The 16118-nt window shown below is 29.8% G+C and overlaps 1 protein-coding gene across 1 annotated transcript; it reads right to left on the bottom strand.

Moving 5' to 3' along the window:
• Positions 1-7578: 7578 nt before the first annotated feature.
• Positions 7579-10802, bottom strand: LOC107950403 (probable glucan 1,3-beta-glucosidase A). Its single transcript, XM_016885246.2, has 8 exons — positions 10294-10802; positions 10081-10200; positions 9812-9997; positions 9570-9725; positions 9315-9484; positions 8439-8588; positions 7989-8338; positions 7579-7904 (listed from the first exon to the last, which is right to left on the bottom strand). The coding sequence occupies exons 1-8, from the start codon at positions 10471-10473 to the stop codon at positions 7720-7722; spliced, it is 1497 nt and encodes a 498-aa protein (XP_016740735.2). The 5' UTR covers positions 10474-10802; the 3' UTR covers positions 7579-7719.
• Positions 10803-16118: the final 5316 nt, after the last annotated feature.

The raw sequence follows: 16118 nt of genomic DNA, 5'->3' as shown, positions 1-16118 counted from the left end.
CATCAACTTAAGGGTTCACATGTAATTTTCTAAGGGTCCGTATAACATTTCTATGGGGTTTGCATTACAATTCTTATAGGGTTCATATGTTATTTCCTATAGGTTCGTATAACAATTCTTATAGGATTCACTTATATTGATTTCTTACTTTCTAGTACATCAATTAACTATACACAATGATTTTAAGCATAGATCCCACACCTGATTTGAAGGCACAAAAACCTTAATCGGATGAGGAAATTGATGATCTACTCGGGAGGAGAGGGATAATTTTGAAAACTTTGAATTCCTCAGTGGAAAATTGTTTTTGCAAATAAGGAACTTCGGGAGTTTTCTTGAAAAATTCTCTAGATATCAATTATAGGGTTTGAAAAGGGTTGGCTATTTATAAACTCTTTTCCCTAATTGAAATAGGTTTTTGGGAATTCGTGTGAAATTAGAGCTCTATTGAAAAAAAAATTTCGGCTAGGCTATTTTGCAAATTCAACACTTTTATGGGGTAAAAATAAAATATTTTGGTTGAATGTACACAAGGGGTTTCAAACTTGGGATCTATGGGTAAGTTTAAGTCTTACCACTGAATCAAGAAGCTCATTCTTGACAGCTTTTAACTAAAACAATTTTTAAGGTATACTAAATTTTCTTACCATTTGCTTGAAAAAATAAAATCTAAATTTTATCCCTATTTTTTGGGATGTGACAAATCTCCCTCCCTTAAGAAAATTTGTCCTCGAATTTTAACTTACCTTATTCTGAAAAGTTTGGCTGGAGCTCGATCTCTTCAGCAAGAACGATATGAGAAGGGCTAGAATGATAGTGTCGTAATATAGATACGTGGATCACATTGTGGATTCAATCTAGCTCAGGAGGTAGTTCAAGTTGATAAGATACTGGGTCGATCCGCTTCTGCTACGCCACTTTGAAATTTTTTAAGGTGAAATTTTTAAGAACTTGTGATGTCATTGACGGCATCCTTATTCTCCCGTCCTCTTGTCGTATAAACTAAAGCTGGTTGTCTCACTTTTACACGGTTCGCACTTTGTGCTAGCGTTCTCTGGCCTCGATTTTCGTCGTTTCGGTTGGGACCACAGTTTTCTTGTGTTTGGGTTTGGTTTTGGCCTTGATTTTATGATTGAATAGAATTATTCCAATGATAACTATCCTTTATTTGATGTTCCTTTGATCCATACTTAAAACAAGTATCGATCTTTCTCCAACATTCACCTTTGTGGTGTTTCTCACAATATTAGCACTTTGGAGGACATTCGTCATTGGATTCGGGTTGTGGCCTAGCCCTTTTTATAGGTATGTGGTTTGAATCATTTGAACTCGAATCACTTTTATTTGGAACTTTTTGTCTCTTTTCTCGTTCCGTGCACTTAATTTCTTCTAAGATTTTGGTCTTTTCAACCAAATTTTCGAAATTCATTTCCTGAAGGAGTGCCACCTGTACTTTTAGGTCATATCTTAGCCCTTCTTCAAACCTCACACTCTTGTCTTCCTCTTTTGCTACTAATTTGGGTGTGTAGCGACTTAATCTAAAAATTCCGCCTCATACTCCGAAACCAATATATCTCCCTATTTAAGTCCGATGAATTTGGGCATGCAAGTTTTCATGTAAAGGGGACCCACATACTTTTTCTTCAAAGCATCTTGGAAATAATTCCAAGTTATTCGTTCCGTAAGTGTTCCCTTAACAATTGCTTGCTACCACCTATAAATCTCGTCCCTTAACAGGGACACGACTCTTTTTAATTTTTGCTCAGAAATACACTTAAGATCCTCTAGAATTCTTTCCGTCGTTTCCATCCAATATTCGGCTATGGTAGGAGTTGTACCAGCAACTCCTTTGAACAGTTCGACCCTATTTGATTTGAGCTTTTCGGCCATCGTCTTTTCGTTTTCATTTCCATTACCCAATCCAGCGACTCTTTGGAGTGCTCTCAACATGGATTGAGTCACAACATTGTCTCGCACGGTTCCATCGTTCTAATTTCTCATTCCCATATCTCAATTCTTATGGCCTCCGCCATCATTGGGGGTAAAGTTTTTCATATATTCCTAGGTTGGGTTTTCCCCTTAAACTATGGGTTGTTCCATGGGTACAACTCTATGAGGTCTACCCCTTCCACGTTTGCCTTGAATGTTCATATTGATATTCTACAATTTCAAACAATTAGTAATTAATTTAAGTTTTCAGTTTATACTATCTTCTATCTAAAGTTTTTCTACCACTTAAAAGGTTTTTAATAAAAACTTATTATATCATGCTATTTATAAATATGTATTGTGAATAATAAATATAAATATTTTTAAAATTAACTAATAAATAAATATATCGAACAATATTATGTTATCTTGTATTATTATAATTATTAAAATTATATAGTTTCCATTTTAGATTTTATATTTAAAAAAAAAATTGAAATTTGAAAATTTTTTATTATTGTAGTAAATTTGATTACTAAATACAGTCTAATACTTTTGATTATACAATAGGAATATTGGAGATATTAATCAAATATATAGAATTTTTTATTCCAAATTTGTCACTATATTTTTATAAGAAATTTGCATTGAATAATTTTTTTTCAATATAATCAAGAATTACACATCACAATTTATTATCATGAAAAATATCAATTTTTAAATTATATCATATAAAAAAATTTAAGCTGATATTGCTACACTATATATATAAAGATACAAACTAAAATTATCTACTTAAGATTCTCAATCAAATCTTAAAGATTTTCAATAAATTCTAAAAAGTGCTCCATTAACATTGTTGGTTAAAATTTTCAATTAAATCTGAAAGATTTCAACCAAATCCCTAAATTCTCAAAAGTGCTCCATTTAACATTATTGATTTTCAACCAAATCTCTAAACTTATATTTTAAAAAAAATTTAAAATTTAAAATTTAAAATTTTTTTATTAGTCTAATACTTTTTATTATACAATAGGAATATTGGAGATATTAATAAAATATATGATTTTTTTTTAATTCCAAATTTGTCACTATATTTTTAGAAGAAATTTGCATTGAATAATTTTTTTTCAATATAATCAAGAATTACACATGACAAATTATTATCATGAAAAATATTAATTTTTAAATTATATCATATAAAAGAATTAAGCTGATATTGCTACACTATATATAAAGATACAAACTAAAAGTTATCTACTTAAGATTCTCAATCATTTTAAAGATTTTAAATTCTAAAAAGTGCTCCATTAACATTGTTCATAAAAATTTTCAATTAAATCTGAAAGATTTTGACCAAACTCAAAAGTGCTCCATTTAACATTGTTGATTAAGATTCTCAATCAAATTTTAAAGATTTTCAACCAAATCCCTAAATCCTCAAAAGTGCTCCATTTAACATTGTTGATTAAAATTTGCAATCAAATCTTACAGATTTTCAACCCCTAAATTCTTAAAAATGATCCATTTAACATTATTGATTAAGATTCTCAATCAATTCTTAAAGATTTTCAACCAAATTCTTAAATTCTCATAACTGTTCCATTTAACATTGTTGACTAAAATCAAATCTATATCCTATTGACTTAAAAGCTAATTTTATGGTTTAGATTGGACTGTATCATATGGAAATATTAAGCAATAAATTTTGGCCCACAAGGTAAGAGAGAACTTAATTCTAGTGATTTGTATTTTTTTTTACTTTTAAACCTTATGATTTTTTTTGATGTAAAACAAACAAATGAATTAAACACTATTAACTAGTAATATTCAGCGGACTCTCTACAAACAGCTGTAGTCCTTTATTTCTGTCGAAAGCGAATTAAATCCTTTTTATTGATTTTTTAAATTGTTTCTAATAAAAAAAATGTTTTTTTTAATTTTGAAACAAATTGAAGATTAATTTAAGGGTTTTGAAAGTTTGTTTCTGTATGCTTTTAATTACTTTTTTATATATATTTTATATTCTTGGATCTCCACCAATAGGAGAAACTCAAAATTTCCATGTTAAAATTTAAATAAATGTAAATTACATAAATAATCATTTTAACTATTAAAAAATTTACGAAATCGTCGCTCAATTTATATTTTTTAATCATTAAAAATTTTCAAATAATTTCCATGTCAGTTTATAATTAAAAATACTATACTTCTAAATCCAAAACTTATTTCAACCATCTTCAACCTCACATCCCCGCCATCGTCAACAATACCTATGATTTTTACCGTCGAAGGCTTCCCAATCCCACATTCCAATAACGCGTGGAGAAGATATATGTACTACCCTCCATGCCCAATATCGAAATCAACTCAAGATATTGAGCTTATCAGTCAGGCAATCCTGAAATCAACTCAAGATAACAGAACAAAAGAAACGATGATGATCACCTCCTCGCCACATTGTTCTCTCAGGTATGTACAATACATAACAAAATCCAAATCTTAATCTAAAACCAAACAAGCCATTCATAGCAACTCCATATGAACTAACCAGACCTAATTTTCAAAATCCCCATTTAAGATGCCCTTGGAATCATCAACCCCATAGTTCTAATTCCCTCCAAACAAAATGGGTTTTTCTTCATCTTGAAGAACTGATTTAAACACCATCAGAAAAAAAAATGCTGTCTTACTGTTATTGGACAGTTAGAATCTTTAAAAGAAGATAACACACTGAAGCAATCTGAAGTTTAGGAGTTAAACTTTCAAAAGGATGATGATAATGATGCTGATAAAGCAAATACAAAAAGTGAAAATGGAAGTGGGTCTGGGGGAATTCTTGTTGAAGAGTTGGTGAAAGAACTTAAAGCAATAAAGAAGCAGAATACTATAACCCATTGCCTTCTTTCGGCGATGATTGTCGTCACTTTATTCTGGCAAGTCTTTGAGGCATCACTCCTTCTCCAGCTTAAAAATGGCTTTACTCACCCTTTTAAATCAGTTGGAAGTTGGCTTGATACGCTGCTCAAAGGTCCAGCCAAATCTACACAACAACATTATAGTCACCTTGTTGATGCTTCAGGTTCACCTCCCTCTCTTCAGGTGGTAAAGATCACAGGTATTGCTGATAATGGCGGGGATGCGAGGTTGAAGATGGTTGAAATAAGTTTTGGATTGGAAATTATTTGAAAATTTTCAGTGATTAAAAAATTCATGTCATTCACGGTTTTAGACTTAACATAAATTTGTATTTTTCAAAAAAAGATTTTAATAGTTGAAGGATGATTTAGTAAATACATACTCAACACTATTTTCATGATTATTGAACTTACACCATCATCATAAGTCATATAAAACTATTTTCACTTCTCCTAATATTTGTCGATATTATCACTCATTTAAATTTAAATTTGAATTAAATTGCTATGGAAAATTACACATGATTAAAGTTATAAAGAGTATATTGTTGTGATAAGTGAGCACAAATTGTTGATAAAACTTACCTTATAGATTATGATTTTGTAACTTTAAATTATACATTATAATTTATTTTGTTTAGAAATATACAAGATAAATTTATTTATAAATTAAACTTTAAAATATAAAGATAATGTAAATATTTTCAAATTATTTTGTTATAAATTAATTTAACCTAAGGTAAGTTTCTTTTACAAATATATTACACGTTGTTTCTAAATTTATAAATACATTACACGCTAATTTGTAAAATAAAAGAAACAATAATTTAACAATATTTATTTGAATTATTATAAAAGATGAAAATCATTAACCCATATTTTAATTTTAGGGAAAAAAAATCTAATTTAATTTTGCATATTAAATTTAAATTAATTATTAAATTTAATAATAATGTGAATGATACAATAGTAATTAACAACATGATAAGTAGTATCTTTTTAATCAGATAAAGGGGTACTGGCCATTAGTGTGCCAACACCCCAATTTTTTTTAAAAATATAGTATAAATATATAGTATGATACAGTTTGAAAAAAATACATGGGTGTCGGTCATCTAGTGTCCAAAACCCCAAAAATTATTTTTTAACAAAAAATAGCGGTGTCGACCATCTAGTCCCCATAACCCAATTTTATTATTCATTTCAGGTCATTTAGATGATTGTTTTTTAACTAGGATCATTTACTAAATAATTATTTTTTGAATCATTTGGGTAAAATAGCCCCCCTTATCTCCATCCCTGTTCTTACCCAGAGCCATTTCAACACATTTCTTTTTTAGTTTTCTTATTAAACAATGTTAGGTTACTTTGTGAGTTCGTTTTTTTTAGCAAAGCTTTGCTTTATAAGATGAAATGAAATTTACTTATTAAAAAAATTGTCGGGGTACTTTGAGTTGGCTTGAAGTCTGTTGAGGTGTTCTCCCCGTCCCCCTCTCTTGGGAGAAATTCTTTCATATTTATAAGGTATGGTTCCCTGATATGACGTGCTGGGAGCTAATTAGATGCCATGCAAATGACACATTCTCCCGTTTAGGTTGGACACATACCCTTAGACATGTCTATTTGGTAGGAAGGTGTCATCGTAAGGAGTGAACAGTGCCCATGCTCCACCATCCAAGGTGGTGAGGCTTGATGGGGTCAACTCGCATATGGACTACCTCGCGAGGTATTGGTGGTACGTGTGGTGCTGACACGTGATCTCTCCTATACTTATTTGGCAAGGCAGACTCACGAGGAGGTGAGGTGATCCCACCTCACAAGATATCGGTAATATGTAAAATGCTCACACATGATCTCCTTTGTATGTACTTGGTGAGGTGGTGAGATGATCACACCTCACATGGTGCTAGTGATAAATGATTTGTGAGCTTACGAGGTGGTGATGGAGAAATGACTAGATGGTTGCATCTCATAGAATAGTGAGCAAGACCTTAACGGTGAGGACATTTTCATAAGGCAGTGAAATACATGCTATGAAGTGACGGAGTGATAGTTTACGAGGTGGACATATGAAGTAGGTGCAAAGTGATATGATGGTTCACAAGATGAACCCAAAGATTTAATAATAAAATAAGACATGTGGTAGTATTTGAATCCTAACAAATTTTTTTCTCTACAAATGTATCAAATTACTAACAAAGGTATTACTTTGTTATATAATATATATTACTTATATATTTTTGTTATAAACCCAGTAAAAATTCGTTAAATTTTTCTTTAAATATCAAATAAAAATAATAGCATATAATTTTCTTAAAAACTTAATGTAATCTCATCATCAAGAAAATAATATTTTATTTGTTATTGAAAAATAGCTAAACATTTTGTATTTTAAAACTCCTATTTCAAGTATGACAGTTTGGAGGAAAACTACATCAATAAGAAAATTTGACGAAAGAATAATAATTATAAAAAATTAAAAATGAAAGTATATCTCTTGAAGAAGAAAATGGTGCAAAATTGTGCAGGACTTTGACATTAAAAAATTTTATGGTTGAGTTAATAGTACATTCAATATTTAATTTAATTTTTTGATCCACAACAATTATTTATTTTCTTATTATACGTATCCTTTAAAGAGATAAATAATTGAAAATGAAAAGTACGATATTTTTTAAATTTATCTAAGGATACCTTAATTTAAATTTATATAAATATAAATGAGCTAAACTTTAGATTTAAAATTACTATTATCATTTAAGAAAAAAAAAAGAGGAGTTTCTTGGTTTCCCCTGCATCAACTTTTTTAACAGGAGAACTAAATGCCAACCTCATTTATTGTAATTTTAAAGCTTGATAATCAAATAGTTGGTCACTGAAGCTGAATAAAATTGTTCTCAATCATCCACTTCAGACTCCAATGGTTTCTGTCACAATTATAAGCCCAATATGCCCATCCAAATGTTGCACGACCATAAACATCTAGCTGTGCTTTAGCAAATCTCTGGTAATCTTCCATTGATGCATCGTTTCGAGCAAATTCTGCAGTCCATTCCCCTGCAAAAAAAACACCACTTTGAAATTCATTCCTACTACATTTGCATATAGCTAAAACTAAACCTGTTCCAAAACTTAAATTACCAACTAAAACCAGGGGACCGTTAGCCGAGGTCAAGCTGCCAAGATCGGAGGCTCGTTGATTGTTGACAAAATCGATGTTTTGTTGGACAGTCATGCCGGAAAATGAGTCTGAAAAGAGGTTGTAGTAATGCACATCGATGGCTACTCGATTCATAGTACTGGCCAATGAGAAGAGCTCCTTTGGATCAGCTGGTCCTAAACGAGCTGATAGGATCACATACGCATTTGTGTACTTCCTTATTGCATCGTATGCAGCTTTGTAATACTTTGTAAGTGCATCTAATGTTACACCCGGTGCTCTAGGCTCATTCATTAATGCAATCGCAGCCAAATTTGGTCTTACACCATATCTGTCCAACAATTATATTGAACCTTTAAATTCAATTGAAAGAAGGAAAAGTATATAATAGAACATGGCATGACATAGAAATGGTTAGTGTCATCTTTAACCTTGCTGCAAGAAACTCTATTACCGCCACAGTCTCGTCAATGTTGGAATCGGCCCATTCTAGAAAACCATCTCTTGCTCCGCTGTGTTCGTCACCGTTCTGTGAGGCTTTAGCTGCGTGCAAATCAATAATTACCTTCATCCCATATTTCCTGCATCAATTTCACACATGAACCAGAAGATTGTTTAGAACTTGCAATTAAATAAAGGCTTGTTCGACAATACTTTTGAAAAGTGCTGTGTAAAAATGCTTTTGAAAAGTTTAGTCTAAAATTTGAGTATTTAGTATTGCTGACAAAAGGTGCTTTTGAGAAATAAAATCTTCATTTTAAACAAGTAACAAATATGCATTTAAATAATATTTAAATTAGTTAATATTATTATATATTAGTAAAAATATAAAAAAATTATTATAACTTGTTGTTAATATTTTAATATATGAAATATAAATTTTAAATAATTTTAAGTAATAAATATTAATTTATTTATAAAATTTAATTAGAATATGTAAATTATATTTTAAATATTTAAATATAACCATTAAATATTTGTAATTAGTATTTTAAAAAATATATTTTTATTTTTAATTAATGATTTTAAAATGTAATTAAGCACAAAAAAAAGAGAAAATATTATGTTATTAGAGGGGTGAAAAAATAATTAAGCACTAAAAATACTTTTGGGAAAAGAAAAGCTAAAAATTTGAGCTTCTTCTTTATAGAAATGCTTTTCAGAAAAGCTAAAAATTTTAACTAAAAGTAATTTGTTTAGTACAGTTTTTATTCCAAAAATGCTTTTGTACCTAGAAATATATTTTTTAAGAACTGCAGGCCTTAAGTCTTGTTTTGTCTATATCCTAGAAGATTTCCTTTACTTACTCTGCCCATGTGAAAGCATTGTCGAGGGCTATTGAAGAGCCTCCAACAAAAGGCTTAGGGGGAGTTGGATCCTGCGCTATCCACCACCCTACAGGTATCCTCACGGCACTCAGTCCATTTGCAGACATGAAATTGAAATCTTCCTCAGTGATGTAAGAATTCCAATGATCCTAAATAACCACGGTTTCATACAAAGTCAATTCGGATACCATTGCTGTAACTTGCTTGTTTAAAGAGTAAAAAAAGAGCCCTTACCTGCATGACTTGAGGGGCTTTATCAGGGCCATAACCATTAGTGATTTGAAATTCACCTTGTAAGGTGTTTACGATTGTCAGTATGAACACAGATGGATCGCTATCATCCCAACTAGACTCTGCATAATCTGCAGTTACCAATGTCTCCGATTGTGCCTAATTATGAAAAGTTTTGTTCCTTAAAAATGGAAAATCATTACTATGAAAGTCATTGCAAATTGTAGTAAGTACAACAAAAGTACCTGAAGGAACAAACCATTTGATGCTTTGAATCGAACTCGGTTACGATCATCATCTTTCCTTACAATCTCAAACGTTTCTGTATCAGTAGGTGTATCTGAAACTGCTTGTACACCTTGACTTCCTAATCCCACAAACTGCTTGTTGAACACTCTCAAGTTAAAGCATGATTCACTCACCCTCCATAACTGCATCCAACCAAGCAAAAAAATTGGAAAGACTTCAAGTATTATGTTGTAGTTTGAACAAAAAAGCTGATGAAAGAACAAACCCTGAAGGTTTCCCAACCAGAAGGTGAGGGACGGTTGGCTACAACGACGGTTCCACCGCCATTTTCAGCACACAAATACTTTTTTAGCTTTGTTGAAAGGAACTGAACTTGGGTTCCATCCTATATCAATAAAATACACAATTTTTTTTTTTGGAAATTCATGATTAAATGAGTGAAACCATAGCTAAAGAAAAGGGAAAGCTATGTATATACCAAAAGATCTTTGTTAATGATGCCATCAAAACGAGAAGGTTTCATCCATCCTTCAGTGACAAGCCAGTTACCAAGGTTTACAGCCTTCAATGGCAGAATAAGGTCTGCATTTTGTGCATGTGAAGAAGAGGGAAAATATGAAATCAAGTTGAAAATCAAGAGAAAAGGTAAGTAAACCATGTTTAGCCTTCCCTCTCTGTTCTGAAATTGTATGACAGCTGCAAATTATACAAGTAAATCCATTATCTGGAAAAGCAACAATCTCATAATAATGACACTACATGTGTTCACACAGACTATTTTGCTTTTGCCTTTTAGTCCTTCATCATCTTATATTAATTTCACATGGGGTTTTTACTATTGAGATTTGGAGATGTTTAAGCAAATTATGGAATGGAAATGTGATATTTGTCAAACATGAAGGGTTTAAGGCAAACTTTAGTTGCCCCTACAGCATACAAGAAGCGAACTTTCCTTTTTATTTCTTTAGTGGAAATGGTTAAGGCGTCAAAGTCCATCCTTTCACACTTTTTAATCACTTTTGACGTAAATGGAATGGTATCAGATTCGTGTCTCGTCTTTTTTCTTTTGTTCGAAAGATTCGTGTCTTATCAACCGCTCATCAAGGTTAAAATATCTCATAAGTCTATCTTCTTTTCATAAATTTAGAATTAGTCCTTACACTTTTATTTTCAGAATTTAGTCTTTAGGTTCAATTGTTAACATTGTTACTTTTTTTTGGGTTATATTTCTTAATGTGATATTTTAAGGTAAAAAAAAAACTTACTTAGTAGTCATGTAACTAAAAGAATTAATGTTATAATGACCCTAAATGAAACAAATTAGTTTTAACTGTGTTAAATCTGAATTTTAAAATTTAAAAAGTAATACTAAATTATTAAAATAAAAGTATAGAGACTATGATTTAAATTTACGAAGAATGCAAAGAGTTATGACATATTTTATCATAATATGTAACATTTTGCGTTGGCCAAGTTTCTGTAGCTATATATTTAGAATTGAGTTTTCATTTAGTTGTAAACACCATTAAAATTCTTTTGTTAAATTTGTTGACGTGACTTTTTATTTTTTTAAATACTCATTCGATAACTATGTGACAAAAAGAATGACATTGATCTCAATTTAATACAGAATTTTAATAATGTTAATCATTCTTAAAATTCACGTCAGTATTGTAATCAAAATAAAGTATTTAGAATAACTAATGACATTATAAACATTGAACTACTAAAATATGTCAAAAATTAAAATATAAAGATCAAATTTCAAATTTAAGTGTAGCATAATAATCGAAATTGAAATTGAATTACTTTTACATGTCTAAAAAATAGAGGGGTGAGAATTAAAATTTAACTATTATGTTAATAATGTAAAAGAAAGTGATGGACGTGTGTCAAAGAAGGAATGCCATTTATAAATAGAATATAGGTAAAATACAATTATGGTCCCTCTGCTATGCTTCAATTTAAGATTTAGTATTTATGATTTAATTTGACATAATTTAGTTCTTATACTTCACTCGATTATTCAATTTTATTTTTTGTGGTCACCCAACTGTATTAGATTTTTAAGTGTTTTTATTTTTATGTTAGTCAATTGGCGATCGAAAAAATAATTAAATAGTTAGATGAGCATTTTGTAATTTTTCATAATTATGTGATAAAAAAGAAAAAAAATTATAATTAAATAATTATTTTATAATTTTTTATAATTAAGCGGAAAAAAAATCCATAATGGGTGACCTATACTGATGTTTAGTTTACCAAAAACAATAATGAGTATATAATTGGTAAATAGGTATGCAAAAAGCTTCAAGTCGTAACTCTTTGAAACCGACACAAACGTTGAAGATCACCAGCTGCTAAGTTTCCTCTCTGAACCGGCGGATCGTAACATGAGTCAAAAAGCAATCTTGGCCCTCACAAAAAATTCCAACAATTATTTTCAAGTTCTATAAAGATTTTGAAATATTTGTTTAAATTCTTTTAAAATTTAAAAGAAAATATAATTAAAACCTACAAAAATCTTCAACATTTTAATTAACCTCTCTATTTAAAAAATTTTATTATCTTCATTTTTTTAAATATTTCTCATATTCATTTTACAATTTATATTTAATATTCATAGTTATCCCTTTAATAATATTATTTTTAAAATTTAAATTTATATATTTCCTTTAATACATTCAATATTTTGGGACCACTATTTTCTAGACCAAATCTGTATGACCACTAATTGAGATCCCAAGTCCCTAACCATGTGCATGATGACTCACCAGCCTTGGGTTCAGTGTTAAATCCTAACTCCCTAAACCTTGTCCCTAACCATCTAAGTGCTTTGTGCTTTAGGTTTTGTTAAAATTTTTTTGTTCATTCACGTAAAAGAATTACTCCCTAATTCTTTTTTTATATAAAAAAACAACTTATTTATATTCTGTGACTAATTTTGATGCAAAATAAATTTATATGCAAAGGGGATTTGAATTGAATGGACCTAAACATTTGGAATTAATCAGTTTAATTGTTTAACTTGTTTAGACAAAGGCAAACTAGGTAAGATATTGAATGGAGTGAAGTCATTAAATAAGGGGAAAATGATTGCGGTGTTTATGGACCGGATTTAGGTCGGGTTCAATTAAAATTTTAGGTCCGATTGTTATAGACCTAAAATTTTGCTTAAGCTTGATATTCGGGCTTGGCTCGGGTTGGTCCAGTCGTATTAATTTTTTACATTATTTTTAAAATATATATATAATACATCAAAAATACTAAAAACGTTAAAATAAATGTTTCTTAATAAATTGAAAATAACACTAAGATAGGTGCAACTTAACAAGCAAATGCCTCTAAAATAGTAACAAAATTAACAATAAATTAATAGTTATACAATATACAAATAATAACAACAAAATAGCAGCAATATAATAGTGAAATGGTAGCAAAAGTAAAAAAAAAACAACAACAAAACAATAAAAAATAATTTTTTTTCATATTTGGGTCAGGCTTAAGAAAAAAAATCTTATCCAAGGTCCGGCCCGTTTTTTAAACGGGTTTTATTTTTTACCCAATCTTATTTTTCGAGCTTATAATTTTACCCAAACCTTCCCACTTTTTGACCAGGCCATTCGACAGGTGTACAATCATCTAACCTCCTTTTACACAAAACAATAGTGTCTTCTCACCAAACTCTATTTGCCAAATTCCTTCCTTCCATTTGCCCACCGCTTGTTATAATGTTTTCCATGCTTTAATTTAGTAAAGCAAAAAAAAAATCTAATTATAATTTTGCAAGTAATTTTAGTTTTAATCAAGAGATTTAATCCCTATATTCTATTGGTTTAATAATAAAAGTCTAATCAATTCATCTGATTAATCCTAAATCAAAGATTTTTAACCAACTCTGAAAGGGTTTGAAGGGGAATTGGACACGTTGAATCGTGCCAACCCTGTGGTCATAATACTAAGGACGTTTTCAATTAAGAGGGTTTGAAGGGATTGCTCATGGGTGAGGGTCATTTGGAACCAAGTCATTCCTTCCTTTCAATTAAGACGATTCTATGAGGGCAATATTTTGGAGTGGCTTCTCTCGAATTTGCAAGACCAATCAAACAATAGTACAATAGAATGAGCTTGTTTTTTTGGCTTAATTATGTGGAGTATTTGGAAGAATCGTAACTTATTCATCTTCCAAGGAAAATCAATGAATCCGAAAGAAATTATTAAGGTTTCCTACAGTTGGGTGAAACAATACTCCTTAGCCCATAGTGAAGCTCTAGTGATGGAGACGCAACAGAATTTTAAACATGCGGATTCAGGTATGTGCTTTTCCCTCAATAATGATGGTGTTGTTAATTTTGTTTCTGGCTTTTTTGCTGCAGGTGGAGTAATTCGTGATGGGAAGAGGAATTGGATCTTGGGCTACAATCGCTTCTTGGGAAAGTGTTCGGTCGCTGTTGCTAAGTTTTGGGGCATATTGGACGGCTTACTTCTTCTACAAAAACAAGGATATGACGACGTCACCTTCCATTATGATAATCTTGATATCGTTATAGCTATTAACGATAGAAATTTTGAAATATCAAACTCTACTTTAATCAGGAGGATTTAGCAGATTCCAGCTAAAGAAGAAAAGTGGTTGCTGAGACATGTTCCTAGAGAGGCTAACAAGATTGCAAATGCACTAGTAAAAATGGCTCTATCGAATAATGAAATTTTGCATATGTTTGATGAGCCCCTATAGAGATTCAAGAAGTCTTACAAAAAGAAAGCACTAGAAGCAATCTAGATATGAATACACCCATGTAATCTGTTGTTTACCTTTACCAAAAATAATATAAAAGTCTAATTAAACATATCGTCAAAGAAATTCCATTAAATTAGATTATATGTCATTTTTAAAATAAAAATTACTTAATTATATGATTAATATTGCTCCAAATAGAATTATTATATTTGGAACTATGAGGTTTTCAATTTGAATCTTAGCTAGTAAGATTCTTTAATATTGTTTCAAATAAGTGGAGTAAAAGTTGATACTTTTATTCACTTGTATGATTTCCACGCGACTTTAATTTAAAATATTGCATAAAATAATGTAACAAATTTCCTTTAACAATATTATCAAATGGACTTTTTTAATAATTAAATCAATAAAGTAGAGTGAGAAATCTTGAAATTAAAATTAAAGAAACTAAATTTTAAATATGCAAGAGTATAGGAATTGATAACATAAATAAACCAATGTAAAAAAAAATTTTGTTTAAAGGTTCACCAAGCTTTTAAATTTTTTTTTAAAAAATCAATCAAGCCCCTAAGTGAAAAACACACTTAATTAAGTATCAAACGTTAAAAAAAATTATCAATTGTGCCCTTTGATCAGTAGTTTTTGTTGCTAACCATTATTGTGATGATGTAGCCATTAATAACCGCTGAGTCAATTGTCATGATGCTGACATGATGGTCCATGTGGACAAAAAAAAATAAAAATTTAAAATTTAAGTTCAAAATAAATTTTGACAAATTAACGTACAGGTTCATTTCAATCTGGACATCAATTTGTCCAGATTCATTTTGGACATAATTTTTAGAATTATAAAAAAATAAATTTTTTTATAAAATATTAAAAAATTGTAAAACATTATAATTTTAAAAAGAAAGAAGAAGAAGAAATGATGGTCCTTGCTTTTCTTACTATCTCACAACAGGTAAATTCAATCTTTTTATAAGTTACTGAAGATTTGTTGTTGATTTCTTAATTGCGTCATTGGTGTTTGATATATTTTTAGGGTAATTTTTTCTGTTAACTAATTAACTTTAATGCAAAACTTAAAATTGTAATATTGAGAATGTTAAACCAAGCTTTATTTAATAAAAGATTTAGATATAACAAATTAAACTATTTTTGAATATAAGTTAAAATTGACAAAATGATTTTTAAGTTTGAAGTCTAAGAAATAAAGCTTTGAATATTTACATTAAACTCTTGGAAAATTTTGAAATAATTTTAAAATAAAGTGAAAATGATTTTAACCAAGTCCAAATAATTCCAACCAAGTTTAAATCATTTTAACACATCAAAATAATTTTCAAACAAGTTAGAATTGCTCCAGACCAAAAAGTATTGATACCATTTGGCCAAGTATTGATATTTTTGGAATTATCGATACCCTTAGAAAAATCAAGGCCAAACATGCATTCTGTTTTTAGGAACCCTAAAAATTATCGATGCCATTTTCTCAGTATTGATATTTTTTGAAAATAATCGATACCTTTCTTAAAAACAATACCAAAATAGCATTTTATTTC

Source organism: Gossypium hirsutum, chromosome D03, assembly GCF_007990345.1.
Source record: "Gossypium hirsutum isolate 1008001.06 chromosome D03, Gossypium_hirsutum_v2.1, whole genome shotgun sequence".
NCBI classification, from domain to species: domain Eukaryota; kingdom Viridiplantae; phylum Streptophyta; class Magnoliopsida; order Malvales; family Malvaceae; genus Gossypium; species Gossypium hirsutum.
Note: the sequence above shows the minus strand (reverse complement) of the source record. Positions and strands in the feature narration are given on the sequence as shown.